The following is a 17,290-nucleotide window of genomic DNA, read 5'->3' as shown; positions in this document are numbered from 1 at the left end:
GTGATCTCAAAACACTGAGCCTTACGAAGGAGACAGCAGGGGACCAGGAAAAGTGGTGCATTGCTGCACTCAAGAAGCCCTGCCCACCACAACAGAATTGAAATCCTAAAACCAAGGTGCCACGTAAAAAGCACCAGAGCTGGTGTCATGTAAAAGAGCACCCTGTACACTCTTTAAAGTGGTTGGCATTAGGAAAGGCATCCAGCCATAGAAATCATGCCAAAACAGGCAATGGAACCTGATGTGGTCCCTGGCCTTGCCAGTTCTTGTCAAGTCATCCAACCCATGCCAGCATAGAAAACGGACATTAAATGCTGCTGCTGCTGATGATGAATATGATAGGTAGGATAGAACCTGAGACCTTGTGGTTGTGAAGCAAACTTCCAAGCCATTTAGCCACACTGAACTTACTGTGTTGGGTACAGATAGGCAAGTATATAGAAAGCGATTAACATGACAGCATTGGATTAATGGATAATATTTTAAACCATTTCTTAAGTAACTAATACTAAGTGAGTTCTGAATAAACACATACTGTTAGTTATATCTGTGTGTATTTGGTCTGTCTTCAAAATTTGGTTCACTGTAAGATAAAGATAATATCTAGCAAGATTAAGTCTAAATGAGAAAAGTCTGCTAAATAATGTTAGATAATCTGACAACTTTGTTATGTCTGTCATTCTATTAGCTTCTAATATCCTAGGGGTGACTTTAAACTGTATCTAGTTGAAGGGCCCTGGTTTGGGAGACAACAGGAAGGGAAGACAACAGGAGGGGAAGACAACAGGAGGGGAAGACAACAGGAGGGGAAGACAACTGGATGGGAAGACAACAGGAGGGGAAGACTTGTCCCATTTATTTGTCCCGTTTTCCATTTTTTCCTCTCGTTGTTTGCGTATTTAACTTTTATTACCTTTGTAATAGACTTTATACTTGAACAATAAGCATACAAATTTGTCAGGTGTTTAAATATTATTCAATGCTTTATTTTTTAAAAATTTTGCAGTTACAAAGGCTACATTCCCCAGCTGAAGTACAGATTTGGTGATACATATGGAAAGACAACTCATAAAATTGCAAAGGTTCAGTATGTGTGTGTGTGTGTGTGTGTATGTATTTATATCTATCTATCTATCTAACTATATATATATATATATATAGATATATATAAAGTTATATATATAAAGAAATATAGTATGATAGAATTTATTTAATCATTGGCAATTCTTATATCACAACAATTGTTTCGCAACATAAAACATACAAAGATAATTTATTTTATTATATTTTAGAATAAGTAAATTACTTACATGTCAGCATTAATAAAAGCAAACTTTAAATTAATGCAGATATTAAGCTAGCTCATCAGGTGAGGGAAAATAAAATCCATGTTAAACAATGATCCATCAACATAGCGTTTCAAGAATGCAAGGTCAGTATTTAAAGATGGAACCTTAAGGGTTTGATAGAATGATACATCAAGGAATACCACCAGATTAGTTGCATCCATATAGTGTGACTGAAATGTGTGTGTGTGTGTATGTATGTACATATGCATACATACATGTATACATATCCATGTACATATATATACACGCATAAAAGAACGAAACAGGTAGTAATAAACGGTCAACAACTGAGGAGGAGTTAGGCTTCTTTTGGTATTTTGTCCTGTACTTGTCTCTCGTGTATTTACATCTTTTTTCACTTGTTGGTGATGTCCTGTACTTAATGTGTATTTTTCATGTATATATATATATTGGAAGGTTTGGAGGTGATGTACAGGAATTATACATTAGAAAAAATAATAAGGTACTCAGATATCTGGATGATTGTACATTTACAGATTTATATTAATATGTCACATGTTTTATAAAATATTAGCGCTTGCACCTATTCTACATATTTGAAGAACCTACAAGAATAGGTGCAAGCGCTAACATTTATAAAACATGTTACATATTAATAAAAATCTGTAAATGTACAATCATCCAGATATCTGAATACCTTATTATTTTTTCTAATATATATATATATATATATATATATATATATATATATATATATATATATATATACATATACATATATATGTGTGTATATAAGGTGGCCCAAAGTACCTTTACAATTATTCAACTATCTCTTTTGCATTCATATATTAACGGTTTGGAGCTTAACTGTATAAGAAATATGAAACCATTATTCTATGCTAATTTAGTTAATTTTGTCAAGATCCCTTTTCAGTTTGTAAGACAGAAATTTAAATGTAATAAAATGTTTTAAAAGAAATTCAAAGTGCTTACATAATAACTGTAACCCTACTTTTGAGCCACCCTTTATATATATATATATATATTGCAGTTGGCAGTATATAAGACATTTTCATGTAAGATGCACTTTTGTTTTACAAGTATATTTTGGGGGATAAAAAAACAAATTTTATTTGTTTTCTCATAGATTTATTGAAAAATATTTTAAAGTGGTTTCTCTCTTCCTCTCTGCACCCCTCCCTTTTCCCTCTCACTCTCTCTCTTTCCCCCTCTCTCTCTCTCTGTGATTGCCTAAACATGACAGAGTGTACAAGGTGTCAATCGTCTCAACAAACAAATGAAAAAAAATAAAGAACTGTTAACTTAGCAACCATTTTTCTCTATTTCCTATTTCCTTTCTTATGCTGTCGTCTATGACTCTCCAGGAGATTGAAGAGTCACAATGGAACTCTTGTACTGAGAGGTCACGTATGGACTTGACACCTTTTCAGGCTTCTAACCCAGGTGAGATGGCACAACTGAAAGAGGACACTCAAGACGTTGTCAAATCTCAACTCATAACTGGATACACAGGTATGCCACTCTGTATTCTCCCCTCTCTCTCTCTCTGTCTATCTATCTATCTATCTATCTATCTATCTATCTATCTATCTATCTATCTATCTATCTATCTATCTATCGGTCTATCTGTCTATCTATCTATCTTTGTGTGTATATATATATATATATATCATTTTTCATTTTCATTTTATCTAGTTTCAGCTCATGAGCTGTGGCCATGCTGGGGCACCGCCATTATATATATATAGATAGATAAATAGATAGATAGATAGATAGATATATATATGTATGTATGTATGTATACACACACACACAAACACATACATACATACATACATACATGCATACATACATACATACATACATAACATATATGCATGTATAAAGTTAAATAATGAGGGTAGAAATTAATATTAAACACAACTGGGACCCTAAGTAAGGCATGTGTAAAATTTGAATGAAATTGGTTGTGTAGATCTGGAGTTTTAGGGATTCATACAGACACACAGAGAGACAAACATTCTCATTTATATATATATATATATACGCTCTTTAATGCTTTTGTTTCAGTCATCTGAATGTGGCCATGCTGGAGGACTTATTTCTTAAGCCTAGTATTTATTTTATCTGTCTTTTTTGCTGAACCACTAAGTTACGAGGATGTAAACACACTACCACCTGTTGTGAAGTGGTGATGGGTGTACAATACAGACACAAAGACACACACACACATTGATACATATATATACATATACAGCGGGCTTCTTGCAGTTTCTATCTACAATATCCACTTACAAAGCTTTGGTTGCCCCAAGGCTATAGTAGAAGACACTTGTCCAAGGTGCCATGCAGAGGGACTGAACCCAGAACCATGTGGTTAGGAAGCAAGCTTCTTACCACATAGCCATGCCTGTAAATATGTACATATAATTTACAATATATCTATCTCATACTTTTAGGGTATATACCAAAATTATCATTTATATACGGAGATACTTATCCAAAAGGATCTGGGATTTCCATGAATATTTTCAAAACTGAACAAAAAGAATACAGACTCAAGCAGTCTCTTTTGGAGAAACAAACCAGTCTTCAATCTCCGTTGACACCAATTACTTCAGAAGAATTGATAGAAAACAAACTTCGTGAATTCATTGGTAATCGCTCAAAGAAAACTTTTGCAAGTATGTTTCATTTATATATGTATGTATTATTTTTCTCTCAATGGTTTTGATAAACCTTACTTTTGAATTAATTATGTATCTTAACCTTTTAGCATTCACATTATTCCGTCAAAAGCAAAAGGGAATGTGGAGTCTAAGAACAGAAACAATTCCTATTATAAAAGGTGCATTAGGTATGATAAAAAAATATTCAGACAAATACATAACAAAAACACTAGGACTTACAAGTATATATAACATACAGAAAATAGCACTACTGGGCACTGCACACATCCTACGTAAAACACTTTCAATACAGTAACCATAAGAGCATCACAGCAAACCACAGCACAAAGGCAAAGTCGACCTCAGCAGAGTTTGAACTCAGAACATAGTGATGGGCAAAATACCATGAAGCATTTTGCCAGATGTGCTAACGATTCTGCCAGCCCACCGCCTAATGATAATAATAATAATAATAATAATAATAATAATAATAATAATAGTAATAATAATCCTTTCTACTAAAGGTACAAGGCCTGAAATTTTGGGGGGAGGGGGTAAGTCGATTACATTGACTCCAGTGTTTCACTGGTATTTAATTTATTGACGCCGAAAAGATGAAAGGCACAGTTGACCTCGGTGGAATTTGAACTCAGAACGTAAAGACGGATGGAATGCCTCTAAGCATTTTGCTTGGTGTGCTAATGATTCTGCCAGCTCAGCGCCTAATGATAATAACAATTACAATACACTCAACAGATTAGGCTGTTGGAAAAGAAAAGAATCCTAACATCGGGCTACAACAAGTAACCTGAGATGCCAAGAACCCTCCTAAGTATCCTAGCTCTCCCTAATAACACTGTTTTCTGCAGCTGTACTAAACTGGGTTTTATGCCTATTTCCTCTGTCCCTCTGTTCAGATCTTTACGGATAGTTCCCAATGCACCTATGACAACTGAGATACATTTTACCTGCTCTTTCCATAGTCTCTGTAATTCAATGGCTAGGTCCTGGTACTTTACTATTTTTTCTATACCTTCTATTATTATTATCATTATTATTATTATTATTAACCTCACTGTCCCTCTATGTTTTGTGTTCAGCCCTGGTGGCCAATAAAGAAATTATTATTATTATTATTATTATTATTATTATTATTATTATTATTATTATTATTATTGTTATTATTATTATTATTATTATTATTATTATTATTATTATTATTATTATTATTATTATTATTATTATTATTATTATTATTGTTATTATTGTTATTATTGTTATTATTGTTATTATTGTTATTATTATTATTATTATTATTATTATTATTATTATTATTATTATTATTATTATTATTATTATTATTATTATTATTATTATTATTATTATTATTATTATTATTATTATTATTATTATTATTATTATTATGTGGCGAGCTGGCAGAATCATTAGCATGCTGGACAAAATGTTTAGTGGTATTTCATACATTTTTACATTCTGAGTTCAAATTCTACTGGGGTCAGCTTTTCCTTTCATCCTTTCAGGGTCAGTAAAATAAGTACCAGTTGTGTACTGGGGTCGATGTAATTAAGTAGCCCCTTCTCCAAAAATTTCAGGCCTTGTGCCTGAAGTAAAAAGGATTATCATTATAATTAAAAGTTTTTATAAATAAAATAAAATACATTTTCAAGAAATCATTATAATTCTTTGACATTGTTATTGTTGCAGCTTCGCGCCGTTCTTTGACAGAGGCCCACATTCCTGGTTACACAGGTTACATTCCCAAAATCAAAGCCACTGACACAGGACTCGGCTGTCGCTACCATTCGTCCAATTCCATTGCATTAAAACAGTTCTGGAGCAGTCGATTACCAAAGGAGCAGAATCTAGAAATGTGAGTATGAGGTGGGACGGGGTAGAGGAAGTGATGCAGTAAGAGAGAAACCTTGGTTAGATAGAATCTCAGTAGAGATGAGAGATGCTAGGACAGACTGGGTAGAGCTGTGCATACAGGGAAGTGTTTGTGTGTACTTGGCAAAGCTTAAGTAGAAGCTGGAGAGAGTTTTTGTTACACAGAGCCCATATAAAATTTTGATAGAGTTTTGGAAAATTTTGGTGGAGTCTGAGAATAACTTTGAAATGACTTTGGTTACAGTGAACTTGTGTAGAATTTTGGTATAATGTTTGGTAGAATGTGGGAAGAACTTGAGAAAATATTCAGTAGAACTTTGTGATTGATATCGATTTTTATAAGGAAAAAAGATTGACACTGACTTTTGGATCAGCAGCATTTTTCAGATTGTAACTTTTGTTTTATATTTCTATCTGGTTTCTCAAGTATTTTATATAATTTTTATGTAATTTTTAACATGTTCACTACATTTTAATCATTGTAATGTTTAATATTCAACATGTTCACAATAACAGTTAAACCTTATTCATTATAATATTTAATCCTTTAGCATTTAAGCCAGCCATATCCAGCCAAAATAATCTACCTGTATTATCTTTAAAATGGTCAGATCCAGCCTCTCACACTTATCCTATAATATTCTAAAACTAAACAAGGCAGAGAGCTGGCAGAAATGTTAGCACACCGGGTGAAATGCTTAACAGTATTTCATCTGTCTACATTCTGAGTTCAAATTCTGCCAAGGTTGACTTCGCCTTTCATCCTTTCGGGGTCAATAAATTAAGTACCAGTTGCATACTGAGGTCAATCTAATCAACTGGCCCCCTTCTCCCAAATTTCAGGCCTTGTGTCTAGAGTAGAAAAGAATATTCTAAAAATAAACAATCACATCATTAAAATTTCAAAGCTATGAGATAATACAGGATTAATTCAAAACATTGTGAATAAACAAGCATTATGTTTGACAGAGAAATGTGAATGCTGAATGGTCAAACATTCTAACATGTCCATTATATTTAATTATGTTAATGTATTCACAATAAGTTACATGTTTAACATCTTCACATTTCTTATGGGTCAGTTTCTTTTTTTCTAAATTGCTTTCACAGATCAAACAAAAGTGACACAAGGATATACAGAATTGAGGGCATGATTCCTCACTACACGGGGTATCTACCACGTAAGTAAATCGTTTTTTTTTAACCGCAGGTCAGCCTTCATCCATCAGGCCTATTATCAACAGTGTTCCTGCCATGATCGTCTCATTTTCCCAGACATAATGTAATCACTAATGGTTGTTCTCTCCTGCAACTTTTCTGCATCGAGAGGTCACTGCTCAGGTACTACAGACATCATCACTCTTTGATGTCTGCTTTCCATGCTGGCATGGGTTGGACAGTTTGACTGAAACTGGTAAGCTGGAGAGCTGCACCAGACTCCAGTCTGATTTGGCTTGGTTTCTATGACTGGATGCTCCCCCGAATGCCAACCCCTTTACAGTGGGTGCCAGGTGTTTTTAATGTGCCACTAGCATGAGTGCTTTTACATGGCACCAGCACAAGTGCTCTTTACGTGGCTGGCAGAATGTGTTTGTGGCACAGTTAAGAGACTTGCTTTTATGTGCCACCAGCATGGGTGCCATTTTCATGACACCTGTATCTGCCACAACTGCGATTTTAATCAGCTTGATGGGTCTTCTTTTCAAGCACGACATAATGCCAAAGGTCTTGGTCATTGCCTACATGAGGCTCAACACTCAAAAGGAGCTTGGCTACTTTGCCTCCATGAGGCCTGTTTGAAAGGAACTCAGCTGCCTTACCTTTGTGAGGCCCAAACACTCGAGAGGAACTCAGCCACTTTGCCTCCATGCGGCCCAGGAGCTTAGTCGCTTTGCTTCTGGAATTAATCATGAATTGTCTCATAGCTTTGAGATCTCAAGGATAGGAAGGACATCCAGCCATAGAAACCATGCCAAATCAGACTGGAGTCTGGTGCAGCCCCTCAGCTTGTCATCCCTGGTCAAACTGTCCAACCCATGCTAGTATAGACAATGGACATTAAATGATGATGATGACGGTTATTTTATTCTTTTATTCTTTAGAATGGCATTGTTGGGTAGGTGTGAGAGGCCAGATCTGGTTGGTTTGAACATAGAACATGAATATTTGGGCTGGGCATGTCCAGTTTAAATGTTAAAGGGTTAGATGGAAATTTTGTGTATGTGTGTGTGTATGTTTGTGTTGTTTCAAAGAATCCTGCTTCTTTTTGATTGCAGAAAGCCGATACCAATATGGGAATACTTATGGTGACACCTGCCGTTCTTTGGAAGTGTGTTCTCGCCAGAAGATATGTTTTGATCACCATGAACAACAAATACGACCTTTCTCAGTCATTTTTTAATAAATACAGAAAATCATAATAAAAAAATAATAAATACAAAACTATACAAATTAATAATAATAATCCTTTCTACTATAGGCACAAGGCCTGAAATTTGGGGGGAGGGAACCAATCGATTAAATCGACCCCAGTATGCAATTGGTACTTAATTTATCAACCCTGAAAGGCAAAGTCAGCCTCAGCAGGATTCGAACTCAGAATGTGAAATGTTGGAAGAAATGCTGTTAAGCAGTTTGTCTGACATGCTTAATGATTCTGTGAGCTGACCACCTTCATATTAAGTACTAGACTTAAATTAAGTAAAATGGCTGATTTGAGCAACCAAACCCTTCAAGGTGGTGCCCCAGCATGGCAGCAGTCATTGAATAAAATACTACAGAAGAAACTCACAATAGGGATAGATTTAGAGAAAAACCCACAAAAATAGACAAACCCATATAGATAGGACAAACCTACAAAATTAGGACAAACTTACATAACTAGGACAAACCCATAGAAATAGCGGTAAACTCAGAAAAACAGGACAAACCCACAGAGATAGAGGCAAACTCAGAAGAATACAAACTCATAGATATAAAACAAACTGTTAGAAAGAGGGACAGATATTTAGAAATAGGACAAGCTCACGTAATTGAATTAGGGTAAAAAGCTGATGAGGACTTCGCCAAAGAGGAAGATGTCTGTTTCCAGCCCTTTCAATTCTGTCCACCATATAACTGCTTTTGCTAAGAGCACCAGACAGATAAACACTGCTTACCCATCCCAGCCAAATTAAGGATAAAATGACATGCACCCTATGGAATATGTTTGAAATAAGAGAACTCTTCACAAAAGATTGTGGATGGTTGAAATTGTTTTATTTTTGCCCCCTCCCCATGTCCCCTTTAATACATGTATTTACAAAAATAGAGTCATCTTTAAATAAAAATAATAATAATAATAATGGTGTGACTTCTTCCATTTTCTCATTCTCAGCTCTTTCTTGAAAATTTTCCTTTCAAAACTTTCATTGTTCTTATCTTTTCCACTTTTCTCTTTTTGGCAGCAACTTTGGCAATGTTCTGCTTCTGTTTCCTCTTGTAAGAAATGTCTGGTCGGGTAACAGCCTGCATTATTTGAAATAAAACAGAAACAATTGATGGTTTAACTGTAAAAACTTTTGACAGAAAAACAAATAAATATTTAAGTATGTATGTAGACATGGCTGTGAAGTTAAGAAGTTTGCTTCCCAGTCAAGAGCTTTGAGGTTCAATCCTTCCTTCTGTGTATCATCTAGGGGCAAGTGCCTTCTACTACAGCCCAAGTCTGACCAAAGTCTTGTGAATAGATCTGATACAGAAACTGAAAGAAGTTTATATATATATATATACAAGAGAGAGAGAGAGAGAGAGAATGAATAGTGAGACATCCGTACATTGTTGGATTTAAGAGACCAAGTCTTGTGCAACACCTTTGCCATTCCCTTGGTCACCAAAGTAGGTTCCAGTGACAAGCATTGCAAAATGACTGCTATTAATTCGACTGCAAGTTTTATGCCACAAGACATCTCTCTTAGAAAAACTGCCTTCCCCATGGCTTTGACAAAACCAACGGCAACTTCTTCTACCCTTGGAAAATCTATTTAACCCATAGATGGGACACTGACAAGTATTACCATTCCAGGTAAGAATGGACTTAGGAGTATGGTAAGTAAAGGTGACTCCATGCTTAATACAATACCAGGGTATATGTATATATATATATATATATATACATATATATATATATACATATATATATATATATATCCAGCTGTAGAAACCTTGCCAGATCACACTGGAGCCTAGTGCGGCTTCCTGCCTTGCCAGTCCCCAGTCAAACCAGCCAACCCATGCCAGCATGGAAAACGGACGTTAAATGATGATGATGACTTTTTCATGCTTGCATGGGTCAGACAGAATTTGTTGAGGCAGATTTTCTACAGCCAGTTACCCTTCCTGTCACCAATCCTCACCTGTATTCAAACAAGGTGATACTGTCCCAGGGCCAGACATACTTTTGCAGAACATCAAAAATGAATGGTACTGCTTGTATGGCAGTGACAGTACTTTTACAACCAGCATGCAATGTCAAGACAAGGAGACACAAACACACACAACACGCTTCTTTCACCCACAAAATCCCTGCACCAAAGTCTTCAGTCAGTTCAGGGCTATAATAGAAGACGCTTACTCAAGGTGCCTCGAAATGAGACTGAACCCAGAGCTATGTAGTTAGGAAACAAGCTTCTTAACCACACAGCCACACCTGTGCCTATATACATATAAATTGAAAAGTAACACAGAAAACACAGTCATTGTTAATGTCTTATATGACGTACATGTGTTTCATGAGATCAGCCGACTTAATTACGCAAGCATAAAACCCAGTTATGTGAATAAATGCTGCTGGTCCCCATTCATCGGTGTTACTCAGCAAGTGAAGTGAAGTGCAGAAAATAGTGAATAACTCACCTCAACTGCTTTCCTCTGTTTACGGGAGGAAATTCGCTCCATCCGTACTTTCTGTGCTTGAGCAAACTTCTCTGAGAAGACGGTGGTGCCAACTGTTTTCTTTAACAGTTCCAACACTTCTTGGGTCAGTGCTTTTAACTTTGGATCTGAAATAATAATAATAATAATAATAACAATAATGGCTTCAAATTTTGCCACAAGGGCAGCAATTTTGGGGGAGGGGTATAGTCGATTACGGAAACTGATAGATGGAAACTGAAAGAAGCCTGTCAAGTGTATGTGTGTCTTTGTGTCCATGTCCCCCCCCCCCCCATCCCGTTTGAGAATCAGTGATGGTGTGTTTACATTCTCGTAATGTAGCAGTTTGACAAAAAGAGATTGATAGAATAAGTAGAAGACTTTAAAAAAGTTCTGGGGGTAGGGGTGGATTCATTCAACTAAAAATTCTTCAAGGCAGAGCTCCAGCATGGCCACAGTGAAATGACTGAAATAAGTAAAAAGATAAAAAGATAAAAAGAGGTCTGCAGTGTCAGGACAAACCTGGGGCTAAACAGGAATGAAGGAAGGAAGGAAGAAAGGAGGGAGGGGGAGGGAGGAAGGAAGGAGGGGGAGGGAAGGAGGAAAGATGTAGGAATAGAAAAGGTAAACAAGGCAAGAACGGTGAAGAGGCACCAACCTGGCATTCTTCTGGTGTTGTTGAGTTCTCGATGGAGAGCCGGGAGTACAATGTGTATGATGTCTGTCAGGAGATCTGGTCCAAGGTCGATGGCAACGGCAGCAAACCATTTAAAGACATACGACCGCTGTAACGAGGAAGAGACATTAAGATTACAACATCGCACTACCTTGATAATAATAATAATAACAACAACAATGATATAGTGATGAATTTAAATAACAATCTCTGATTTTGATCTCATATATACATAGATAGATATATATATAAAATATATAGTTTTAGGGAAAATAACCAAGTTTCAAGAACTCATCGATGAAAATCCACTGTCACATATAGAAAAATTAACAATTAAAAGCACAATAAATGAGTATAATATAAAACAAAGTAAATAAAAATGTTTTATATTATACTCATTTATTGTGCTTTTAATTGTTAATTTTTCTATATGTGATAGTGGATTTTCATCGATGAGTTCTTGAAATCAGTTGTGGCGTGCAAGAGAGACGATTGCGCTGGTATGGACATGTGGTGAGAATGGAGGAGGATAGCTGCGTGAAAAAGTGCCACACCCTAACAGTTGAGGGAACCCGTGGAAGAGGTAGGCCCAGGAAGACCTGGGCTGAGGTGGTGAGGCAAGACCTTCGTACATTGGGCCTCACCGAGGCGATGACTACGGACCGAGACCTTTGGAAATGGGCTGTGCGTGAGAAGACCCGGCAAGCCAAGTAAGATCGTTGCCAGTGCCCCTGGACTGGTTCTTGTGCGGGTGGCACATGAGATGCACCATTTTGAGCGTGGCCGTTGCCAGTACCGCCTGACTGGCTCCTGTAGGATTTTCGAGCGAGATCGTTGCCAGTGCCCCTGGACTGGCTTGTGCGGGTGGCACATAAAAGACACCATTTCGAGCGTGGCCGTTTTCGTGCGGGTGACACGTAAAAGCACCCACTACACTCTCTGAGTGGTTGGCGTTAGGAAGGGCATCCAGCTGTAGAAACTCTGCCAAATCAGACTGGAGCCTGGTGTTGCCATCCGGTTTCACCAGTCCTCAGTCAAATCGTCCAACCCATGCTAGCATGGAAAGCGGACGTTAAACGATGATGATGATGATGAAAGCTCAATTTAATTTTGATTTTTTATAAATTGATTTTAATTGAGTTTTTACCTGTAATTTTGGATTTTGTCCCTAATATTATTATAGATAGATATATATGTATACACACACACACACATACACAGGTGTGGCTGTGTGGTAAGTCTCCATTGCCATCAATTTCAGCACACTGACAGGTAATGCGTTCTCTCATGTGGCTTTAAATCTGTAATCTTTATTGAGTAAACTTTCTCTTTCAACATACCCCAGAAAAAGAAGCCAAGGGGAGAAAGGTTTGGTGAACAAGGGGACCATTCCACATGATCCCTTCTTCCAATCCAGCGAGGAAGTGTCAAAAATAACATAAATAAATTTAGAAAAGTAAAGTATTTTTTAAATTTAATTTAAACAAAAGTAAAAAAAGAAAAATCATTATTTCTTATATTTAATTATGTTATGATTTTATTTACTCCATGTACCCAGACTTTGTGAACACCCTGTATATAAATGTACACAAAGACACATTTAATAGAGAAATTTGTACATCTCCTCTCCTTTAGTACAGAGAAGCATATGAATAGAAACGGAGACACAGCATGGCAGTGTAGTAAGAAGTTTGCTTCCTGACCACATGGTTCCAGGTTCAGTCCCACTGCGTGACACATTGGGCATGTGTCTTCTGGATCAAACAAAGCCCTGTGAGTGGAATTGGTAAGCAGAAGCAGAAAGAAGCCTGCCAAGTGCGTATCTATGTGTGTCATTGTTTGTCTCCCACCACCACTTGATAATTGGCGTTGGTATGTTTACATCCCCATAACTTAGCAGTTCAGTAAGAGAGAATGACGGAATAAATACCAGGTTTAAAAAAAAAAAAAGAAAATAAGTAAGTACTAAGGTCGATTTGTTCAATTAAAATTCTTTAAGATGGTGCCCCAGTATGGCCAGTCTAGTAACTGAAACAAATAAAAGACCAAAAAAATTAAAAAATGTATATGTGTGTGTATATATGTACGTGTATGTGAGTGTGTGTATATATATCATCATCATCATTGTTTAACGTTCGCCTTCCGTGCTAGCATGGGTTGGCCGATTTGACTGAGGACTGGTAGAACCCGAAGGCTACACCAGGCTCCAATCTAATTTGGTAGAGTTTCTACAGCTGGATGCCCTTCCTAACGCCAACCACTCCGAGAGTGTAGTGGGTGCTTTTACGTGCCACCGGTATGAGGGCCAGTCAGGCAGTACTGGCAACGGCCACGCTCAAAATGGTGTATTTTACGTGCCACCTCCACAGGAGTCAGTCCAGTGACACTGGCAACAATCTCGCTCGAATGTCTTTACATGTGCCATATATATATATATATATATATATATATATATGTGAGTGTGTGTGTATATATATATATATGTGAGTGTATGTGTGTGTGCAAACAAATAAGGCAAAACCAAACACCACCTCACCTTTAATACGCATCTTGGGTTGTGAATGTTTTCATAATGAGCCTCATGGATCATTTTACGTGTGACCCAGGGTAGAGACACCCTGTACTCTCCGGGACCTTCATCTTCCTTCTCCTCCTCTTTTTCTCCGTCTTCCTCTTCCTCCTCTTCTGCATCCATTTCTTCCTCCTTTTCTCCCACTTCTACAGGTTCACCGATATCCTCATCTGCTACCGCCTCTCCTTTTTCTACTTCCTCTTCCTCCGCCTCCTCTTCTTCATCCTCCTCTTCCTCTGTCTCTTCTTTCTCTTCCTCCTCCTGCAACTCATCAACTTCTTCTTCATCATCATCGCTGTCATCTTCTTCCTCTTCTCCTTCAACATCCATGCTCTCCTCCTCCTCCTCCACCTCCCCCTCTGCCACTGTCTTTATTCCTACTTCTTTCAATGTCTCCTCTGCCTTCACCTCTCTGTCCTGGGACTCGCCCTCAGCCTTGTTGACCTTCACCTTCAATATTCCCTGCAGGATGTTCAAGTGTTTGATGACCTTGGTTAGGAACACCAAGTTCTTCACAGCCTGGAGAGAGAGAGAGAGAAAGAGAATGAGTGAAAGAGAAAAGAGAGAGAGTGAGAGAGAGAGAGAGAAAGAGTGAAAGAGAAAAGAGAGAGAGAGAGAGAGAGAGAGAGAGAGAGAATGAGTGAAAGAGATAAAGAATGAATGAGAGAATAAATGAAAAAGAGAGAGAGAGAGACAGAGAAAGAGAATGAATGAAAGAGACAGGGAATGAGTGAGAGAATAAGTGAAAGAGAAAAGAGAGAGAGAGAATGAGCGAAAGAAATGGGGAGTAAGAGAGGGGGTGAAACAGAGAAAAAGAAAGGGGAATGAGAGAAAGAGAGAGAGAGAGCAAAAAAGTAACAGAGAGAAAGAGAATGAGTAAGGGGGCAAATAAAAGAGAAAGGGAATGAGAGAAAGAGAGAATGAGCAAATGAAAGAAAAACAGGGAATAAGGGAGAGGAGTGAATGAGTAAGAGGGGGAATGAAATAAAGAGAAAAAGTGGGGAATGAGTGAAAAAGGGATTGAGAAAGACAAACAGACAGACAGAGATACATGCACAATGAATGAGGGAGAGTAAGAAAAGAATAAGAAATATATAAAATAAAAAACAAGCAAACATAAAACATAAAGAACAATGCAACAAAGAACATCTCTTAAAGATACTCTGATAAAAAGGACAACCCCTGCAGTGATTGTTGTGTCCTCTCTGGGGGACACAACAACATGGCTGAGTGGATAGGGGTTGGGGGATAAAAAAGGGGTTCAAATAGCTTGAGTTCAAAATTTACCAGTGATGGGGGTCGTCGTTGTTTAACCCAAGGCCAACTCCTGGTGAAGTAGATCTATGATCAAAACCATCCCAACCATGACCCTCCTGTCTTTTTTTTGTAACCAGAGACTATATTGTTTAAATGTAACCTTCCCTGGTTTGGGGATTAGGAAGGAATACCATATCACTTGGTGTCATAAGAGGCAGGTAACTATAAGGGTCAATATGAGAAAGGGCAGCTGGTTGTAAAGCATTGCCCCCCTAAAAATATCCAGTCCAACCCCTGTAAGTCTGGAGGCTTAGTGGTTAGGGTGTTGGACTCATGATCGTAAGATTGTGGTTTCAATTCCTGGACTGAGTGACACATTGTTTTCTTGAGCAAAACACTTCACTTCATGTTGCTCCAGTCCACTCAGTTGGCAAAAAAGAGTAATCCTGCGACGGATTGGCGCCCCGTCCAGGAGGGGAATATATACGCCACGGAAACTGGGAAAGTGGCCCTAATGAGTCAGCATGACCTGAGAAGATAACTTTTTACTTTAGTCTGGAATAATAGGAAAAAAAAAATGGACAGAGTGAGATTTGGCTGCTATTAAGGTAGTTAATTCTTCATTATTTTCAAAATTAATTGAAACAAAAATAGTGTATTTTGTTAGGAATATGGTAATTTCTATGTTTTAAAGTGGTCTAAATTAAAATCTTCCACCAAAATCTTATATTACTTCAACAATGACAGTTATTTTGCTAAATTCTTTATTTTTTTTTCACAATTAATTTGAAACAGTGGCAGTTGTATTTCAACAGAAATATGGTAATTCAAAAGGGTCCAATTTAAAATCGTCCATCAAAATTTCATGCTAATTCATGTTCCAAATATTAGCTTTAACAATGAGTTATTTCATTAAATTCTTCATTATCTTCAAAATTAATTGAAACAGAGGCAATGTATTCGTTAAGGTGTTTCATTGCGATTCCAAACTTCTGCTATAATCATTTAATAACTATCGATTCACCAACACGTAATTCTGATATCTCTTCTCAAACGGCTTCCATGACTGCACAAACCAGTGTTTTTTGTAACCCCAGCACACATGCATACTTGGGGTGTTCAGATTCCACCACCAGGGTATTACAACAGAAATATGGTAATTTTAAAATGATCTAAATTTAAATCTTCCATCAAAATTTCGTGTTACGTCCTAAACATCAGCCCAACCCGTTTTTTACCATAATTCTATTGAAATACGGTTTTCCTTTCAATTCATTTTGAAAATAATGAAAAATATACTAAAACAACTTTATCGTTAATTAGTCTGGGATATAAATTAGCATGAAATTTTAATGGTAAAGTTTAATTCTGATTACTTTAAAAAAGAAAGTCTGTACGAGAGAGAGAGAGAGAGTGAGAAGAAGAGAGAGAGGACTTGTTTACCTGTTCAGCTTGTTGTTTCTGTAACAATGTTGTCTGTAACTGACCTATACTGTTTAATACAAGGGTGTGAACCTGCAACATAGAACAGCCAAATAATCAACATATGTACACTGTAGAAGGTACACACACACACACACATGCACAAACACAAACACATACATTGGCATGCATACATCATTAATTGAAACCCCTCCTTTGCAATAAAACTGTTTTTACTCGACAAGTTTCGAGTGTAACTGAACCTTTAGCGTTTAAACTGGCCATATCTAGCCCAAATAATCTTCTTGTCTTACGCTCAAACTGGCCAGATCTGGCCTCTCACACTTACCCTAAAATGTTTTTCTAAACATAAATGATCACATGATCATAAAATTTAAGCTTCAAGATAATGCATGATTAATTAAAAATAATGTGAATAAATAAGCATTGCAGTTGACAGAGCAGTCTCAATGCTAAAGGGTTAAACCAGGCACATCCAGGCCAAATATTCTACCTGTTGTATATGTTCGAAACCAACCAGATC

At 37.0% G+C, this 17,290-nt stretch overlaps 2 protein-coding genes across 3 annotated transcripts in view; one reads left to right on the top strand and one right to left on the bottom strand.

The window, feature by feature from the left end:
* Positions 1 to 9,252, top strand: part of LOC106873503 (ciliary microtubule inner protein 2B) — a 36,186-nt gene extending 26,934 nt beyond the window's left edge. For both annotated transcript variants that reach the window (XM_089339944.1, XM_014920888.3), the window contains 6 exons: positions 1,007 to 1,082; positions 2,696 to 2,843; positions 3,791 to 4,015; positions 5,726 to 5,891; positions 7,019 to 7,089; positions 8,185 to 9,252. In XM_089339944.1, the coding sequence (XP_089196070.1) occupies positions 1,007 to 1,082; positions 2,696 to 2,843; positions 3,791 to 4,015; positions 5,726 to 5,891; positions 7,019 to 7,089; positions 8,185 to 8,309 (811 nt within the window). In that variant the 3' untranslated portion in view covers positions 8,310 to 9,252. The remainder of the gene's footprint in view (positions 1 to 1,006; positions 1,083 to 2,695; positions 2,844 to 3,790; positions 4,016 to 5,725; positions 5,892 to 7,018; positions 7,090 to 8,184) is intronic.
* Positions 9,145 to 17,290, bottom strand: part of LOC106873497 (small subunit processome component 20 homolog) — an 80,593-nt gene continuing 72,447 nt past the window's right edge. Inside the window, exons 59-63 of the mRNA XM_089339942.1 lie at positions 16,768 to 16,839; positions 14,032 to 14,586; positions 11,478 to 11,604; positions 10,802 to 10,947; positions 9,145 to 9,415 (exon numbers count right to left, since the gene is read on the bottom strand). Coding sequence (XP_089196068.1) covers positions 9,281 to 9,415; positions 10,802 to 10,947; positions 11,478 to 11,604; positions 14,032 to 14,586; positions 16,768 to 16,839 — 1,035 coding nt within the window. The 3' untranslated portion in view covers positions 9,145 to 9,280. The remainder of the gene's footprint in view (positions 9,416 to 10,801; positions 10,948 to 11,477; positions 11,605 to 14,031; positions 14,587 to 16,767; positions 16,840 to 17,290) is intronic.

Source organism: Octopus bimaculoides, chromosome 22 (genome assembly GCF_046866305.1).
Source record: "Octopus bimaculoides isolate indiv1 chromosome 22, ASM4686630v1, whole genome shotgun sequence".
NCBI lineage: Eukaryota > Metazoa > Mollusca > Cephalopoda > Octopoda > Octopodidae > Octopus > Octopus bimaculoides.
Note: the sequence above shows the minus strand (reverse complement) of the source record. Positions and strands in the feature narration are given on the sequence as shown.